The sequence below is a fragment of the Oncorhynchus tshawytscha genome, linkage group LG28 (genome assembly GCF_018296145.1).
Source record: "Oncorhynchus tshawytscha isolate Ot180627B linkage group LG28, Otsh_v2.0, whole genome shotgun sequence".
Lineage (NCBI taxonomy): Eukaryota > Metazoa > Chordata > Actinopteri > Salmoniformes > Salmonidae > Oncorhynchus > Oncorhynchus tshawytscha.
The window spans coordinates 37,518,759-37,538,182 of NC_056456.1; the positions used below are offsets into that span (position 1 = coordinate 37,518,759).

General features: G+C 44.9%; 1 protein-coding gene across 1 annotated transcript; it reads left to right on the forward strand.

Annotated features, from left to right (window-relative positions):
• Window positions 1–616: 616 nt before the first annotated feature.
• Window positions 617–19,347, forward strand: ubtfl (upstream binding transcription factor, like). The gene is given in 22 exon segments (XM_042307742.1): window positions 617–1,029; window positions 3,575–3,681; window positions 4,089–4,270; window positions 4,497–4,580; window positions 4,699–4,854; window positions 5,305–5,369; window positions 5,572–5,692; window positions 5,853–5,963; window positions 6,457–6,578; window positions 6,910–7,051; window positions 7,270–7,311; window positions 7,435–7,572; window positions 8,267–8,428; window positions 8,761–8,889; window positions 10,236–10,321; window positions 11,782–11,971; window positions 12,210–12,257; window positions 14,081–14,107; window positions 14,109–14,179; window positions 14,181–14,217; window positions 18,403–18,492; window positions 18,744–19,347. Coding segments are annotated over 21 exon segments (2,145 nt in total). The 5' UTR covers window positions 617–1,029; window positions 3,575–3,620; the 3' UTR covers window positions 18,825–19,347.
• The last annotated feature ends 77 nt before the right edge of the window (window positions 19,348–19,424 follow it).

Consider the following 19,424-nt stretch of genomic DNA (forward strand, 5'->3'; position numbering starts at 1 on the left):
CATACTCGTTATATAAATATGATACAGGTACCTGCGTTTCCACTTGGAAAGTATCAGAACCGACCAATTGGAAGCTCTGCGCTAATAACTGACTTTAATTTGAACTCGGAAGTCCCGAGTTTCTAACAGGACCTGAACGCGGCCTTATTATTACATTCCAGTCTCAAATAGATGAGGGATTGCAGTGAAGGGCCGTCTCCTCCTTTCCCCGTCTATTGGCCAGTTGCACTTAATTCCACAGTAGTGAAATGTGCGTGACGGCTGTTAGCCCACATGAAAGGGAGACTGAGGAAAAAAGTAAAGTATGTCCGCGGCCTGTTGTCATTTCAGATTATGGATAGGCATTAGCAAACACAGAGTTGAGATATATGCAGGACACATTGCTTGCTAGTGCTACACTACTTGAACGTTTAATTAATTAAATTTAATTTATTCCTCATGCCTTTCGAGTCCGAGCCTTGGATGAAACTGTAGTTATTGTCCATCCCTGGATCTCTCAAATCCCACTGTAGTTCGTTTTCTGAGGCCCTGTAATTCCTGGAAACCTGTGGATAGGGTAGGCTAATCGGTTTAGCACTTCATGGACACTGCTAAAATGAAGGGGGTGGCGGATAAATGTCTAGCTAGAATTAAGTATATTATTTAATCATCTCTATAAGAATGAAAGACTTGTCTACAAATATCTCAATTATTTTAAATTGATAAAATGTGTAAACTAAATGCGCTATTGATTAAAGATAAATTACAGCATCACGATCAAGCTATTTCTTATGAAATACTGCCGTATGTTTTTAGCTTGAGCCTCCGCCTTTGTCTCCTTCTTTCTCGCATGTTTTTACTTGGAGTTCCTCCCCCTGCGGCGCTGGGCGGAGTTTCATACCGAACAAGACGCTCCTTTTGTCGGATCCGTTCCGACCTGACTCCCCGGGGTTTACGGCTGAAAAAACGACACTTAAAACAGCCCTAAAATAATTAAACACGAATACCTTGATTTGTAGTAACAACGCTGGTTTCTAACTGCCACGAAAGGTGAGTGAAAAGTTGTGTTTTGATGGCGTTAAAAGCGATTTTTAAGTCGTGTCTCCCCGAGTCTTTATAACATTCATGGCGGCTCTGCAGTGAGAGCTTTGGGGCGAAAGCAAGCAGATGCGTTCGCTCGCGTATCTGTTTTTCAGCAAGTTCTAGCTTTATAAGCATTTCTGAACTTTTCACTTACTGCTTTGGTAGTTAGAGGACCACATTGACAGTGAAATGCAATCTCCAAATTATAACATTTAAAAAGGCGACTTTTCACAAATTGACGATTTAGACTATGCTACAAAATGCACATCCAGTTTGCTAATAGGGCATTGAGTCTACAGTGGCTCTCTTGTCAATGTACTTAGTGTAAAATATAGAAATAGGTTTGGTAGCAAGTTTTCATGCCAGCGGAAGCTGCGTTTTGACTCCTGCCTGAATAAGGGCGCCATTACTGGGGTAGCAAGCAAAGAACGGTCGGTGTTCCCAAAACAAACTTAAAAGGCTGTAGCCTTGATTCAAAATAGAAAGACATTTAAAATAGTAATGCCACGGCCCCTCGAAATATGTGAATGCAGCGTAGCGCTCTCAGCGTAGCATTTTATGTTTTCATAGTTTCAGGCTGTGAAATACTCACAGGATTGTTATCGGTAGATGTATAGATGGATGCGACAACATTTTTTTTTAATGCAATGTAACGTTTAGGCCTATTCTTTAAGTTTGCAGTATATGTTTTCCCGAAGTTTGACCTTGTGAGCGGGCCACGATGACACTACACCGAGAAAGCGACGCCTCGGTCGGGTGCACAGCTGCGCCACAGCTTGGGGGAAGCGGGCGGGGGTAGGCGCGCACTTTCTGGCAGTTCGATTCAGCCCTCCGCCACGGAATGTTAAAGCATTCTATTCCCTTGTCTAGAACGCTCCCTTCATGCTATAAATTTAGGCCTATTATCTAGCCTAGGCTATTTAAGGGATTTCGTATCACCCCATGTAGGAAAATATCTTAATTTAAAACGTACGTAGGCTACATTTGTTGTTTGAGACAGTTGTGGATGTATTTATGTAGCCTTATCAAGTAGCCTAGGCTAAGACTATTTGGATAAGGCACAACTGTCAGAGGGTTCAGCGGCAGGAGTGGTGTTTTGACCGGTACTTGGTGACGTTTTACGGCCGAGCGGTCCCCATTGTTGACACTATCACAAATATGCACTCAAACCTGAAAACAAATGTTTGATTTAGGTCTATCGTGTAACTTAATCATTGGGCTATGCCTTGAAACTATACGTAGGGTTTTAAAAGTTGCCTGGTGCAATATCTATCGACCGACACAGTCGCGGTTAGTTAGCCTATCTAGGCTATGCAGTTCAGGGGTATAGGCCTGATGAAAAGAAGCTGAAAAGACCAACGGCGGCCGCGAAACTATGCGCCCCCGAGATGACTGCATGCCCCTTTGCGTCCCACTTGGTACAGGGACCGTGCGTTTCTCAAATTCTGCATTATACATTTTCAGAACATACCGAAAAAATGAATAAAGAACGGTTGCATATTGCGCTCATTTGTACCATATTAGCCTACAGGCCTAGGCTATTATAAGCGCCTTGACGCGCTCCTGTCTACCGGGTGACAGGCGAGGAGGTTGGCAGGCACACAGCACTTGCGTCTCACGTCCGGAGTCGAGACCGAGGCTTCGAATTTGGAAACGCCCGTGTTTGGATTGCTGGGCTCAGCACTAACTCCATTTTTTAAAAGATACTCTGTTCTAGGGTATTTCAACGCTTATTTTAAGCTGTAGCATTTTATCAATTACTCAGTTGACAAGCAAAAACTTCAGTTTGCTCTCACCGCGCCATCACTTCGGTAAGCTATCCACCACAGTGAAAGGTCAGCTGAGCGCTTTGATAACGTTCCGAAAAGCAGCAATCTCCAAACGAATTAATATGATGTATCCATTCGGCTGTCGTTGAAAAACAACACGATGAAACAATAAATTGATCGATCCTCTCGGTAAATCGTATTGTGTGCCACTCTTTCCAGAAGAACACGATGTACCCTCATATGGGGAAAGGATGGGTAGACTTGGGCGGAGCATCCGCATGACCGACTTTTCCTGTATCAGAAATACACGTGTCGCTATTTTGTGTTTTAAGTGTAGCTTTTGAAAACTTATTTGTGCATTTCCTATTGGTTACCCTACTTGTAGTAAAGACGTTTGACCTTGAGCGTAAAGGTGCTTTGTCAGCTGAATAATTGTCAAGTCGCGCAACTTCTCCATATCAACTAATTTAGTCGTGGATGGAACCATAAAATTACATTAGAACACCTGGATGGAACGTCATGAGTCAGTTCTTGAACTGTAGATATATTCTCGTGTAGATGCATATCTTTACGCTTATATTGGAATTGGTGAGTTTTTAGCATAGGCTGTAGCTCACAGACAATTCTCTCCTTGCTATTTCCACTTTTAGCCATAGTTAATTTGTTTATAATAGGAGTTTTTTTAAATTCTAAAGTTGTGACAGACAGGACCCTAAATATTTGAATAATTTGTGGTTCTCCAGAATCTCTAGAAGCCGGGTCAGTTGAGCTGCCCACAGACGCTGCACCATGAACGGCAGCAGCAGTGTGTCCTCTGCCTCACAGACCATCCAGATAAAAACAGAACCAGGTAGGGTACATAACCAAAACCACCCCTTCATCAACCACAAGATGTAGTATTTCTTCGAATTATAGTTTTGTAATTTTGTGGATCCTTCCATCATGTGTGTCCCAACTGGATGTAAATGTATGATTTATTGGTGTATTCTTGCCTTTAAAGTTGTATAGTGGTAGCCTAGGGTCTCTCACAGTCAGGATAAGTGATGTGTTAAATTCTGGTTGACTATTGAAAGATTAGTGTTTTTTTTTTAATTTGTTGACATTTTACTTAGATTTGTCTGACAGTTGTTTATATATTCTGGGGTCAGCTTGAGGTTTATTGTGTCTAATAAAAAAAAAGGCAAGACAAAACACACCTGCTCTTTGATGTTGCTTGATGGATGTGTGTGTGCGGTTGTGTGATTGTCTATGCTCCAGTTGTGGATGCTTGGAGTAAGGAGGACTGCCTCACTCTTTTGGAGAGGATTCGGAGCCTGTTGCCTGATGGTGATGCCATGAAATACAAAACCACAGAGTCCCACTTTGACTGGGAGAAGGTCTGCTTCGGAGGCTTCACCGGTGACATGTGCAAACAGAAGTGGGCGAAGGTGTCCACCGAGGTTAGCCAATTACAAGTCACAATTTTAGCCAATCACAACAGCAGAAAAATCTATTTTCTGTTTTGAATCTGTGGAGGGAAGTGTCACAAATTACAGAAAGCAAATGTCTGTAGCGTCTTTTTCTACTGGAAAAATCTTACTGTTGCAAAATGAAACACGGCACCATGAACAATTTTTTGCAACAATTTCAGGTTAGACCTTAATCCATTTGATACTATGTGTTCAGGTGCGGAAGTTTAGGACTATGACCGAGCTCATAGTTGATGCCATTGAGTTTGTGAAGAACCCTTACAAAGGGAAGAAATTGAAGGTAAGCAATCAGGTTTTACTTTGTACCCATGAAATGTCACAAAATGCTAAGGTTATACTTTTCAATCTCACATCTTCTACCATACAAATGACCATTGTTCTGTTTTCCACCCTTTCAGACACATCCAGACTTCCCAAAGAAACCCCTTACACCGTATTTCCGGTTCTTCATGGAGAAACGAGCCAAGTATGCCAAGATCCACCCGGAGATGAGCAACCTTGACCTCACCAAGATTCTGTCCAAGAAATACAAGGAACTCCCAGACAAGAAAAAGGTGATGGTCAAGTCTACCATGCTGTTTCATTATGCCTTTGGGATCATCTTTATTTAATTCAAAGGAAGATCCCAAATCTGTACATAACATAACTGTATAAAAAAAAAACAGAGAGTGGTTTGTGACTGGACAACTACCTGAACCAATGACTTACTTTTCTTGCCTCTGAATTGATAGCTTTCTATCCAGCCTCTCTTCTTCCATTAACAAAAGAAGAAGAATTGAACCTTTATTTAACTAGGTAAGTCAGTTAAGAACAAATTCTTATGTACGATGACGGCCTACTCCGGCCTAACCCGGACGACGCTGGGCCAATTGTGCGCCGCCCTATGGGACTCCCAATCACGGCCTGGATGTGATACAGCCTGGATGTAATCACATGGGAGTAACTCTGTTTAGTTTTTCAGTTAATAACTAATTGAGTGAGGGTTATTCTCTGTTCCCCAACAGCAAAAGTACATCACAGAGTTTCAGCGAGAGAAGGAGTCCTTTGAGAAGAATATGGCCCGATTCAAGTGAGTGGCGTTTTTTTTTGTCTCATTGAAGCCAGCCGTCAGTGGCCAAATTAGCTTCCTCTGCTGAATAATAAACAACACTTTCCAAAACTGACACATTTTCCTTGAAAAGAACCCAAGTGATCACTTTCCTCTCTCTGTTGGTTGAAAGGGTATACCACCCATATACAGCTGCCTTAACGTCTTTGCTCTTGTTCCCCAGAGAGGACTACCCGGAGTTGATAGAGGAGAGAAAGAAGTCGGACCTCCCTGAGAAGCCCAAGACACCCCAGCAGCTGTGGTACAACCATGAGAAGAAGACTTACATGAAGCTCCACCCTGATGTGAGTGTATGCAGTGCAACCCGCCCAACTAATTCAGGGATTTCACAAAATGATACTGTCAAGTGTTGTGCTTCCTTGAATTTACCTTAAAAAGAAAATGTCCCTTTTGGAATTGTTAGTGCTGAATGATGAATGCCATTCCTTTCTCTGGGGTTACCAGGTGAGCCAGAAGGAGCTGAAGGAAGCTCTGAGGAGACAGTGGTCCCAGCTGTCAGACAAGAAGAGACTTAAGTGGATCAGCAAGGCCCTGGAGCTGCAGAAAGACTATGTGGTAAGAGGTTTGGTGTGAAGGGGTGCCGGAGATCAGAGGATTGGTACATTTTCAAAAGGATAGCACCTCAAGGCACAACTTGGTAATCCTCTACTATTCTTTTTTTTCCTGGTAGAAGAAATGAGCAAATTTGCCATTTTCTATGTGATATACACTGCATAGAGAGTAAGGCTGTGTTTACACGTTTCATGAATTGGTCTTTTGTTCAATCAGATCAGCTCTGAAAAAGATCTGATGTGATTGGTCAAAATACCAATTATTGGTATTTAGATCAGTATATCAGATCAGTAGATCAGAATTGGCCTGCCTGTGTAAAAGCAGCCTTGCAAGCACATTCTAAATAATTAGTATTTCATCGCCTTTTTGTGGAAATACAGCACAATCAATGACAATTTCAGTGACTTTTAAAAAAATAATTAAAGGCTTGATGAGAAATTTTCATTTGTTTTTTTATTGTCACTTGAAAATTTTGAATCCATGGTTATCTCTCCAGGGTTGTATGAGAGTCTACCAAGAGGCCCATCCAGACGCTGAAGAGCACGTCAAGTCCGTCCTCACCAAAGCCGAGCGGCAGCTCAAGGACAAGTTCGACGGCAGGCCAACCAAACCACCGCCGTAAGTTGCTTGATCGGAGTCGCACAATATTCTTTCAATAAAATAATATAAGTGGAGAGGGGGGTAGCAGAATGGGGAGGGACTGAGGTGGGGCTCACACCCCCATGGTCAGGATGTGATCTAGTATCAGCAGCGATACCAGACTCTGGCACAGCCTATTGACAGTTCTGAAAAGACCAAAGGGATTTTTGCCCCCAGAGATTTATGGATTGGAGATCCTTATGCAAACAGTAGCTCTTGGTTTCTCAGTGAAAACATCTGTTGAGTTTAAAGACCTTTGTCGTCGAATTCTATAGCGCTGAACTAGGTTCTTGGCTTTTCGGGTCTTCAGGAACGGTTACTCCCTATACTGTGCCGAGCTGATGGTGAACATGAAGGATGTTCCCAGTACGGAGCGTATGGTGCTGTGCAGTAAGCAGTGGAAGGTGATGACGCAGAAGGAGAAGGACATGTTTCAGAAACGCTGCGAGCAGGTCAGTCTTGTTCAATGAATCACCAGTATTTTGTCTTTATGTCGTAGACCGGCCCTGCACAGCATCCTTAATAGATACTTTAATTATTTTGGCCTCTATAGGTTTCAATATGTAATGTGAAGGTTTGAAAGGGTTTGGTGAACCATGATGAAAGTTTTGTATTCTTGTCATCCACCAGTCATATCAATGCTCTTTCACCCCTGTGTGTCTCACTACAGAAAAAGAAGCAGTACGAAATTGACCTACAGAGGTTTCTCGAGGTAAGTAGAACTGAATATACCCATCGTACTGTAGTACATATCACATATCACTACACATTCTTGGCTGACCTGAGTTTTAGTAGTGGAAGTCTGGCAGGCTACATGTCGGTTCTCTTTCTCCAGAGCCTCCCGGAGGAGGAGAGGGACCGGGTGATGACGGAGGAGAAGCTGGGGGGCTCGCGGCTGGGCATGGGGGGTGTTGGCAGCCCTCACAGATCCAAGTCCCCGTCCGCCAAGGTGGGTCTCACAAAACTACAACAGGTATGTCACCACCTTTTCAGCCACAAGGTGGGCTTTCTGTTAGATTACAGTGAAGGTGGGCTATGGCTTTCTGTTAGGTTACAGTGAAGCTGGGCTATGGCTTTCTGTTAGGTTACAGTGAAGCTGGGCTTATGGCTTTCTGTTAGGTTACAGTGAAGCTGGGCTTATGGCTTTCTGTTAGGTTACAGTGAAGCTGGGCTTATGGCTTTCTGTTAGGTTACAGTGAAGCTGGGCTTATGGCTTTCTGTTAGGTTACAGTGAAGCTGGGCTTATGGCTTTCTGTTAGGTTACAGTGAAGCTGGGCTTATGGCTTTCTGTTAGGTTACAGTGAAGCTGGGCTTATGGCTTTCTGTTAGGTTACAGTGAAGCTGGGCTTATGGCTTTCTGTTAGGTTACAGTGAAGCTGGGCTTATGGCTTTCTGTTAGGTTACCTTCACTGTAATCTATGTCTTGTTAAGCTACAGTGAAAGTTTGGCACCTGGTCAGTCACTGGGAAGGTTTACTAACTATTTCATATGTTGGGTCAACATCAAATCAAATTTTATTGGTCACATTTAGCAGATGTTATTGTGGGTGTAGTAGATGTTTGAACTATGTCACATGTTAAGATTTTACATTTAAAGGTATACTAGGTACACAATGTATATGCCACCTGCGTTGACACCAGGTCTGTCTCTGTATGGGATTCCTTCAGGAGCGCTGTCGCGAAGCTGAGCAGGGGCACTGGGTACACTCCGGCCTGACGGCGAAAGAGAAGCGCGACGGTAAGAAGAGGACCAAACTCCCTGAGACACCCAAGACTGCCGAGGAGATGTGGCAACAAGGCGTCGTAGGAGACTACCTGGCCAAGTACAGGGTGAGAAAGAGGGACTATTATGATTTTATCTTAATTAATATCCCTATATTCATCCCTATATCTATATTCATTTTTATAGTTCTCTATGTGGTTTTATTGTTTCACATTTAGAGTGAAGTAGTTGTTTTCCAACAACTCAACAAAACCATATTCTTTTACAAACACTGTATACTGTGGCGGGTCAAATTAAATTAGCTCTTGGGCCAGTTGTGGGGCGCAGACCACCAGTTGAAGTCCCATGCTGTACAGCATCTAGGAATGCGCTTTTAATCCGTACAGTCCTAAAGTAAAAAAAAAAAAAAACTTCTGTGTTCCATGTCTTCTGGTTACAGAGTGACCGTAAGAAGACCCAGAGCGCCATGGAGTCAGCCTGGAAGGCCATGGAGAAGAAGGAGAAGATCCCTTGGATCAAGAAGGCGGCTGAAGACCAGAAGCGATACGAGGTTCAGTACCGGCCCGTGGTCAGTGACCAGACGTTTTGACCGCTGTCTTCTCCAGTTGTGCTGAAGAAATGTCAAAATGTTGGTCGCCCTCCCCACCTTCTGCTCCTCCCCATTCCTGTTTCTCCCACCCTCCTCCAAGCCACCTTCTCCCCATTCCTTCCAGCCCCCTACCCTCCTCCAAGTCCCCTCTCCTTCCCCACCCCTCCTCCCTGCCCCCTACCCTCCCCCAAGCCACCCCCCTTCCCCATCCCTCTACGTAAAAATCATCTGTCCTCGGTTGCAACACTCACTACTGAGTTCCAAACTGCCTCTGGAAGCAACGTCGGCACAAGAACTGTTCATTGGGAGCTTCATGAAATGGGTTTCCACGGCGAAGCAGCCGCACGCACACAAGCCTACGATAAGCATGCGCAATGCCAAGAGTCGGCTGGTGTGGTGTAAAAGTCGCTGCCATTGGACTCTGGAGCAGTGGAAACGTGTTCTCTGGAGTGATGAATCACGATTCACCATCTGGCAGTCCTACGGACTAATCTGGATTTGGCGGATGCCAGGATAACGCTACCTGCCCCAATGCATAGTGTCAACTGTAAAGTTTGGTGAAGGAGGAATAATGGTCTGGGGCTGTTTTTCATGGTTCGGGCTTGGCTCCTTAGTTCCAGTGAAGGGAAATTGTAACGCTACAGCATACAATGACATTATAGATGATTCTGTGCATCCAACTTTTTTGGCAACAGTTTGGGGAAGGCCCTTTCCTGTTTCAGCATGACAATGCCCCTGTGCACAAACGAGGTCCATGCAGAAATGGTTTGTCGAGATCGGTGTGGCCTGCACAGAGCCCTGACCTCAACCCCATCGAACACCGTTGGGATGAATTGGAAATCCGACTGCGTGCCAGGCCTAATCGTTTGATCTCACTAATGCTCTTGTGGCTGAATGGAAGCAAGTCCCAACAGCAATGTTCCAACATCTAGTGGAAAGCCTTCCCAGAAGACTGGAGGCTGTTATATCAGCAAAGAGGGGGGGGCAACTCCATATTAATGCCCATGCTTTTGGAATGAGATGTTTGAGCAGGTGTCCACATACTTTCGGTCATGTAGTGTGTGTTTGTTCGGTGTTGGAATATGTAATGTGTGTGTGTATATAATGAGGATCCAATCAACAGTCCCTGTGTTTTGATGGGTGTAATTTTCATGAGCCATATTTTTTTTGACATGGGTTAAGTACTTCCAAATACTTGATTTAAGTTGCCCTATAAAATGGAATCCTTTGAAAGTATTTGACATGTACAGTACACCCAGGTCTGATGCGTTGTTGTGTGTGTGTGCGTGCGCGTGTGTGTGTGGTGAACTGTACTTGTCCTGCAGAGGGAATTGTTGGAGATGAGAACAGCCCAGGCAGGAGCAGGCCAGAGGAAACCCAAGTTTGAAGGGGAGCCCAGGAAGCCACCAGTGTGAGTCACTACACACTGACCCTGGAGTGTTATTGATGTTACTGGTATAGTTTTGTCATATGGCGTCTTTGCTTATCCTTGCCCATATTATTTATTTATCTTTTCACTTGGCTCCATCCCATTTTTCTGTCTCTGCCCCCCTCCCCCCTAAATGTCCTCTGCTTTCCACTCCCCTAAATGTCCTCTGCTTTCCACTCCCCTAAATGTCCTCTGCTTTCCACTCCCTAAATGTCCTCTGCTTTCCACCCCCTAAATGTCCTCTGCTTTCCACCCCCTAAATGTCCTCTGCTTTCCACCCCCCCCTAAATGTCCTCTGCTTTCTACCCCCCTAAATGTACTCTGCCTTCCACCCCCTAAATGTCCTCTGCTTTCCACCCCCCTAAATGTCCTCTGCTTTCCACCCCCCCTAAATGTCCTCTGCTTTCCACCCCCTAAATGTCCTCTGCTTTCCACCCCCTAAATGTCCTCTGCTTTCCACCCCCCCCTAAATGTCCTCTGCTTTCCACTAAATGTCCCCCCCTAAATGTCCTCTGCTTTCCCCCCCCCTAAATGTCCTCTGCTTTCCACCACCCCCTAAATGTCCTCTGCTTTCCACCACCCCCTAAATGTCCCTGCTTTCCCCCCTAAATGTCCTCTGCTTTCCATAAATGTCCTCTGCTTTCCACCCCCCCTTTCCACCCCCCTAAATGTCCTCTGCTTTCCACCCCCCTAAATGTCCTCTGCTTTCCACCTCCCCCTAAATGTCCTCTGCTTTCCACCCCCCCCTAAATGTCCTCTGCTTTCCACCCCCCTAAATGTCCTCTGCTTTCCACCCCCCTAAATGTCCTCTGCTTTCCACCCCCTAAATGTCCTCTGCTTTCCACCCCCCTAAATGTCCTCTGCTTTCCACCCCCCTAAATGTCCTCTGCTTTCCCCCTAAATGTCCTCTGCTTTCCACCACCCCTAAATGTCCTCTGCTTTCCACCACCCCCTAAATGTCCTCTGCTTTCCACCCCCCCTAAATGTCCTCTGCTTTCCACCACCCCCTAAATGTCCTCTGCTTTCCACCACCCCCTAAATGTCCTCTGCTTTCCACCACCCCCTAAATGTCCTCTGCTTTCCACCCCCCTAAATGTCCTCTGCTTTCCAAATGTCCTCTGCCCACCCCCTAAATGTCCTCTGCTTTCCACCCCCCCTAAATGTCCTCTGCTTTCCACCCCCCCCCTAAATGTCCTCTGCTTTCCACCCCCCCCTAAATGTCCTCTGCTTTCCTTTGCTCATTTTTTTTCACCACCTTAATCGGACACGTCAAGCCTAGAAAGATCCTAGGCTATTTACTACTACCGTTTGTGTTGCTACCTGTTAGTATGAATGTATACATTTTAATGAGATGGGCCTATGCCATTAGTTTGCTCATGGCTTGCAGTTTATATTGACTGCTATGTGGGTATAATTAAACCTGTGTGTGTGTGTGTGTGCAGGAGTGGCTACCAGATGTTCTCCCAGGAGTTGCTGACCAACGGCGAGCTGAACCACTTCAGCCTGAAGGAGCGGATGGTGGAGATCGGCAAGCGCTGGCACAAGCTCAGCCAGAGTCACAAGGACAAGTACAAGAAGCTGGTGGAGGAACTGCAGATTGAGTACAAGGCCGAGCTGGAGGCCTGGGTCAAGGTAAGGGTCATAGGTAAAACAAAAAAATATATATTTCTTAGGCACCTTTCTGAAATGTGGACACCCAAGGTTGTCACAGGAGGAGACATTGGTACACAAGGCATGTACTCGGAACCTATGCAGTGTATTCTTAAAAAAAAAAAAAGAAAGTTAAATACAATGTTAGCGACAGCACCTTTTTTGGAAGAAATCAGTCTTTTGTAATTTCTTCCCCCTTTCTTTCTGTCGTCCCCTTCAGTCTCTCTCTCCCCAGGAACGAGCGGTTTATAAAGAGTTCTCCACCACGGTGAGTTTCACACTGTCTAATACGCATGTTGTTGTGTTCTAGACACCTCAACGCAGCACTTCATACACAATGCCCTAAACACTCCTGCTTACAACCCTTCACTCTAATGCAATATGGTTATTCTACATTCATATTCTGTGGCTATAGGTACTGTTTTTCTCTGTAGCTGGGAGTTGTTATAACCTGATACATTTTGTCAATTTTAAATTGACTTTGTAGCCTGATATGACTCTGTATTCACAAGCTGGCATCCAGCATAACTGCATATAAACTCAGCAAAAAAAAGAAATGTCCTCACTGTCAACTGCATTTTATTTTCAGCAAACTTAACAAGATTCAACAACTGAGACAAACTGAACAAATTCCACCGACATGTGACTAACAGAAATGGAATAATGTGTCCCTGAACAAAGGGGAGGGGGGTCAAAATCAAAAGTAGCACCAGCTGCATTAAGTACTGCGGTGCATCTCATCCTCATGGACTGTACCAGATTTGCCAGTTCTTGCTGTGAGATGTTACCCCACTCTTCCACCAAGGCACCTGCAAGTTCCTGGACATTTCTGGGGGAATGGCCCTAGCCCTCACCCTCCGATCCAACAGGTCCCAGACATGCTCAATGGGATTGAGATCCAGGCTATTCGCTGGCCATGGCAGAACACTGACATTCCTGTCTTGCAGGAAATGACGCACAGAATGAGCAGTATGGCTTGGTGGCATTGTCATGCTGGAGAGTCATGTCAGGATGAGCCTGCAGGAAGGGTACCACATGAGAGAGGAGGATGTCTTCCCTGTAACACACAGCGTTGATTGCCTGCAATTACAAGCTCAGTTCGATGACGCACCGCCCCAGACCAAGACAGACCCTCCACCTCAAAATCGATCCCGCTCCAAAGTACAGGCCTCGGTGTAACGCTCCTTCCTTTGACGATAAACGCAAATCCGAACATCACCCCTGGTGAGACAAAACCGCGACTCAGTGAAGAGCACTTTGTTCCAGTCCTGTCTGGTCCAGCGACGGTGGGTTTGTGCCCATAGGCGACGTTGTTGCCGGTGATGTCTGGTGAGGACCAGCCTTACAACAAACCTACAAGCCCTCAGTCCAGCCTCTCTCAGCCTATTGCGGACAGTCTGAGCACTGATGGAGGGATTATGCATTCCTGGTGGAACTCGGGCAGTTGTTGTTGCCATCCTGTACCTGTCCCGCAGGTGTGATGTTCGGATGTACCGATCCTGTGCAGTTGTTACACATGGTCTGCCACTGCGAGGACGATCAGCAGTCCGTCCTGTCTCCCTGTAGCGCGGTCTTAGGCGTCTCACAGTATGGACATTGCAATTTCTTGCCCTGGCCACATCTGCAGTCCTCATGCCTCCTTGCAACATGCCTAAGGCACATTCACACAGATGAGCAGGGACCCTGGGCATCTTTCTTTTGGTGTTTTTCAGAGTCAGTAGAAAGGCCTCTTTAGTGTCCTAAGTTTTCATAACTGTAACCTTAATTGCGTACCGTCTGTAAGCTGTTAGTGTCTTAACGACAGTTCCACAGGTGCATGTTCATTAATTGTTTATGGTTAATTAATTAAGCATGGGAAACAGTGTTTAAACCCTTTACAATTAAGATACGTGAAATCCTGAAAAGGGGATGTTTATTTTTTTGCTGCATTTACATGGAAACAGAACATCATCCTGTTAACATCTAGCTACTAATCATCAATGCTTTGAGCTTGAAACTTGTGTGCTGGTCTTATACTGCCATCTTTCCATCCCCTGCCCCATTATCCCTCCCTCATTCTCTCCCTCTCCACCTCACCCCCCTTTCATGCAGAAACGGCGGAGCACCACCAAGGCGCGGGGGCCCGGGAGCCAAGGTTCGCGTGACTACAGTGAAGGGGAAGGCGGTAGGTGCCAGAGCCGCAGCAGCAGGGGTCGGGGGGCAAGCGGGCCATGGCGTACCGGGCCAAGGTAACCGTGCCGTTCTCGTCGGACTGCTTCCCGCAAACAGACGGAGACACACAGGCCTGCACTCAATCCAGACACACACAGGCCTGCACTCAATCCAGACACACACAGGCCTGCACTCAATCCAGACACACACAGGCCTGCACTCAATCCAGACACACACAGGCCTGCACTCAATCCAGACACACACAGGCCTGCACTCAATCCAGACACGCCTGCACTCAATCCAGACACACACAGGCATGCACTCAATCACAGCACACACAGGCCTGACTCAATCAGACATGCACACAGGCCTGCACTCAATCCAGACACACACAGGCTTGCACTCATTTCAGGCACGGCCTGCACTCAATCCAGACACACACAGGCCTGCACTCAATCCAGACACACACAGGCACGCACTGACACACAGGCATGCACTCAATCCAGAGACACACAGGCATGCACTCAATCCAGACACACACAGGCATGCACACAGGCACGCACTCAATCCAGACACACACAGGCACGCACTCAATCCAGACACACAGGCATGTACTCAATCCAGAGACACACAGGCATGCACACAGGCATGCACTCAATCCAGACACACACAGGCCTGCACTCAATCCAGACACACACACTAATGCAGTCTGATTTTGAAGTGGTGGCATGGGTGTGGTCCTGACATTTTTTGTGATTTTTATGTCTAACGTGCTTATGTTTGTTTTAACCTGTTATGTCTGGGTGGTTGTCCTATAATTGTGTATTCCATGTGCTGTTGTAAACAAGGGTTGGAACCGTTTCAAGGAAAATAACAAAATTATTTGAGGAACAGAACTGAAAGTAATCTATCCTGTTCCGGGAACAAAACTGTTATTTTAAAAGCATGGGAACCAGTTAAATAACGTTAGTTGACGTCCAGGGAGAAGAATGGATTGACTTTTTCAATGCCAGTTAAGGATACTATAGTTATCACGTTTCACATTGGATTTATTATTCACTACAAAAAAAAGTAAGATGCTTTTAATTCTAGTGCTGCTCTGGACACACACACATAAGCTTGTTAGTTAGCTAATGTTTGCTCTGGTCCAATGTTAAACCAACTTGGAAGCAAAGACATTCAAAGTTTCTCCATAGAAGCCACTCCTCCGTAGGTATAATACTGTGGGCCTAATTCGGATAACGCACGTCATAACAAAATGCCCAGCGCTTCAAGGCAGCACAATGTGTTTGTCTTTCATTGTGATTAAACCATGCTGTTACGGCAAAATGCTGTTTCCCGACTTTCCTATACCGATTTTTTTTATTTTTTTTAATCGCTTACCCGCTCCACAGCAAGCAGCTCTGTCCGCACTGACTGGTGAAGTAATTAAATGTCATATCTATCTATACATACAGTACCAGTCAAAAGTTTGGACACCTACTCATTCAAGGGTTTTTCTTTATTTTGACTATTTTCTACAATGTAAAATAATAGAAGACATCAACTATGAAATAACACATGGAATCATGTCGTAACCAAAAGTGTTAAACAAATCTAAATATACTTGACTCTTCAAAGTAGCCACCCTTTGCCTTGATGACAGCTGTGCACACTCTTGGCATTCTCTCAACCACCTTCACCTGGAATGCTTTTCCAACAGTTTGAAGGACTTCCCACATATGCTGAGCACTTGTTGGCTGCTTTTCCTTCACTCTGCAGTCCAAACCATCTTTATTGGGTTGAGGTTGGGTGATTGTGGAGGCCAGGTCATCTGATGCAGCACTCCATCACTGTCCTTCTCAGTCAAATAGCCCTTACAAAGCCTGGAGGTCTGTTGGGTCATTATCCTGTTGAAAAACAAATGATAGTCCCACTAAGCACAAACCAGATGGGATGGCGTATCACTGCAGAATGCTGTGGTAGCCATGCTGGTTAAGTGTGCCTTGAATTCTAAATAAATCAGACAGTGTCACCAGCAAAGCACCAACACACCACCTCTTCCATGCTTCACGGTGGGAACCACACATGCTGGGATCATCTGTTCACCTACTCTGCGTCTCACAAAAACAAAGCGGTTGGGACCAAGAATCTAAAATTGACAGATTTTCCACCGGTCTGTTCATTGATCGTGTTACTTGGCCCAAGGGAGTCTCTTCTTATTGGTGTCCTTTAGTGGTGGTTTATTTACAGCAATTTGACCATAATATGGACTGTTCTTTTACCAAATAGGGCAATCTTCTGTATACCACCCATACCTTATCACAACACAACTGATTGGCTCAAATGCATTAAGAAGCTAAGAAATTCCACAAATTAAGGCTCACCTGGTGACTACCTCATGAAGCTGGTTGAGAGAATACCAAGCGTGTGCAAAGCTGTCATCAAGGCAAAGGGTGGTTACTTTGAAGAATCTCAAATATATTTTGATTTATTTAACACTTTTTTTTGTTTTGGTTACTATATGATTCCATATGTGTTATTTCATAGTTTTGATTGTCTTCACTATTATTCTACAATGTAGAAAATAGTCCAAATAAAGGAAACGGTTGACTGGTACTGTATGTATATTCACATTTTCCAATTCCGAACAGGTTCAGAGCCTTATTTTGCTGGTTGGAAGAGTGGAACGGAATGAGAAAAATAATGGTTCTCCTTCAGAACAAAACGATTTGGAAAATGTCGGTTCCAACCTCTGGTTATACAGGGCATTCAGAACATATTCAGACCCCTTCACTTTATCCACATTTTGTTACTTTACAGCCTTGTTCTAAAATGGATTGAATAGTTTTTTTTCCCTCTCAGTCTACACACAGTTATGACAAAGCAAGTTTTTTTATTTTTGCCAATTTATTAACCACCCTGGAAATATGACATTTACATAAGTATTCAGACCCTTTAGTCAGTACTTTGTTGACGCAGCAAGTCTTCTTGGGTATGATGCTACAAGCTTGGCACACCTGTATTTGGGGAGTTTCTCCCATTCTTCTCTGCAGATCCTCTCAAGCTCTGTCAGGTTGAATGGGAAGCGTTGATGCTCAGCTATTTTCAGGTCTCTCCAGAGATGTTTGAGCGGGTTCAAGTCCAGGCTCTGGCTGGGCCAATCAAGGACATTCAGCCACTCCTGCGTTGTCTTGACTGTGTGCGCTTAGGGTTGTCCTGTTGGAAGGTGAATCTTTGCCCCAGAGGTCCTGAGTGCTCGGGAGCAGGTTTTCATCAAGGATCCCTCTGTATCCCATCTTTCCCTCGATCCTGTCTCCCAGTCCATGCCGCTGAAAAACATCCCCACAGCATGATACTGCCACCACCATGCTTTACCGTAGGGATGGTGCCAATTTTACTCCAGACGTGATGCTTGCATTCAGGCCAAAAAGTTAAATCTTGGTTTCATCAGACAAGAGAATCTTGTTCCTCATTGTCTGATAGTCTTTAGGTGTCTTTTGGCAAACTCCAAGCGGGCTGACACGTGCCTTTTACTGAGGAGGCCTGATTGGCGGAGTGCTGCAGAGATGGTCATTCTGAAAGGTTCTCCCATCTCCACAGAGGAACTATAGAGCTCTGTCAGCGTGATCATCAGGTTCCCCTCCCTGACCAAGGCCTTTCTCCCACGATTGCTCAGTTTGACAGCCAGCTCTAGGAAGAGTCTTGGTGGTTCCTGACTTATTCCTTTTAATAATGATGGTTGTTCTATTCTTAGGGACCTTCAATTCTGCAAAACAATTTCGGTACCCTTCACTACATCTGTGACTCGACACAATCCTGTCTCGGGGGTCTATGGACAATTCCTTCGACCTCATGGCTTGGTTTTGCTCTGAGATGCAGACATGTAGACAGGTGTGCCTTTCCAAATCATGTTTAATCAATTGAATTGACCACAGGTGGACTCCAATCAAGTTGTAGAAACATCTCAAGGATGATGAATGGAAACGGGATACACCTGAGCTCAATTTCAAGTCTCATAGCAAAGCGACTGCATACTTATGTAAATAAGGTATGTTTTTAAAATTGTATTTAATACATTTGCCAACATTTCTAAATTCCTGTTTTCGCTTTGTCATCATTGAGTATTGTGTGTAGATTGAGGGGATAAAAAAAAAAAAAAATCAATATTAGAATAAGGCTGTAACATAACAATGTAGGGAAGAGGTCTGAACACTTTCCGAATGCACAACGTTCTGTAAACGGGTGAGTCTGCAGTAGAGGCGTGACCCTGTGCTCTACAGCAGGATACGTCTGACTCAGATGACGATGACAAGACGGACTCGTCAGATTCCGACGACGAATCATCCGGCAGCTCCGACAGCGAAGATGATGTGAGTTTTCCAAGCCAGGGGTCATCCGCACTATGCTTTAGTGTAGACTTGGGTCAAATACATTAAAGCTAAAAATATTCAAAAGTATTTCAGTGATTTCACTCGAATACACCTGATTTCACAGTGTACATCTGATCAGTTCCATTGTACTGGGCAAACCACATCAAAAGCTGCAGAAGTATTTGATCCAGCTGTTGTCCTGTCTCTGTCCTCTTGAATGACCCAGCTGTTGTCCTGTCTCTGTCCTCTAGAATGACGATGATGACGACGACCAATCTGAGGGCTCCAGCAGCTCTTCCTCAGAGGACAGCAGTGACTCGGACACAGACTAGCCCCCCCACCCCATCCTCCACCCCCCAAAAGAGGAGGGTCTGTGCGGGACACGCTTCCTCGTGAGTCAGGAGCAGTCATGGTGGCGTCATCAAAACGCTTGCACGTTGGCTCCTCCCACCTCTTTCTCGCAAGGGGAAATGAGAGACGGAGAGAATAAATAAACGGAGGAGTTTTGCTCCACCTCCAGTTGTTGACCTGGAGAACTTTTACTCAAAAAAAACGGGACAAGTTCTCATTTACAGGGCTTTGTTACGTGTTCAATATTATTATTTTTTTTGCCTTTATATTAGGTGTTATTACGAACATTTTCATTATTTTTTAAACTTTGAGAAAGACATTTTAAACTTTAGCCGATTTGAGGTTTTTTTTGAACAAGTCTGACTTGGAGGGGTATATTGAGGAGTTTGACGTTTTTTGTCCATGAGTCTCTGACAGTCCGTGCAGAGGGAGGACCGTTGCTGCTTTCCCTCCATTGAAACATCTGGTCAAACCCTCCAATAAAATGCACTTTTTTCTCTTGTATTCTGTGTGATTTCTTTTGTACTGGATATAATTTATTAATGTAAGAGAGGTATGCTCAGCAACCAAAATGGCAGCCT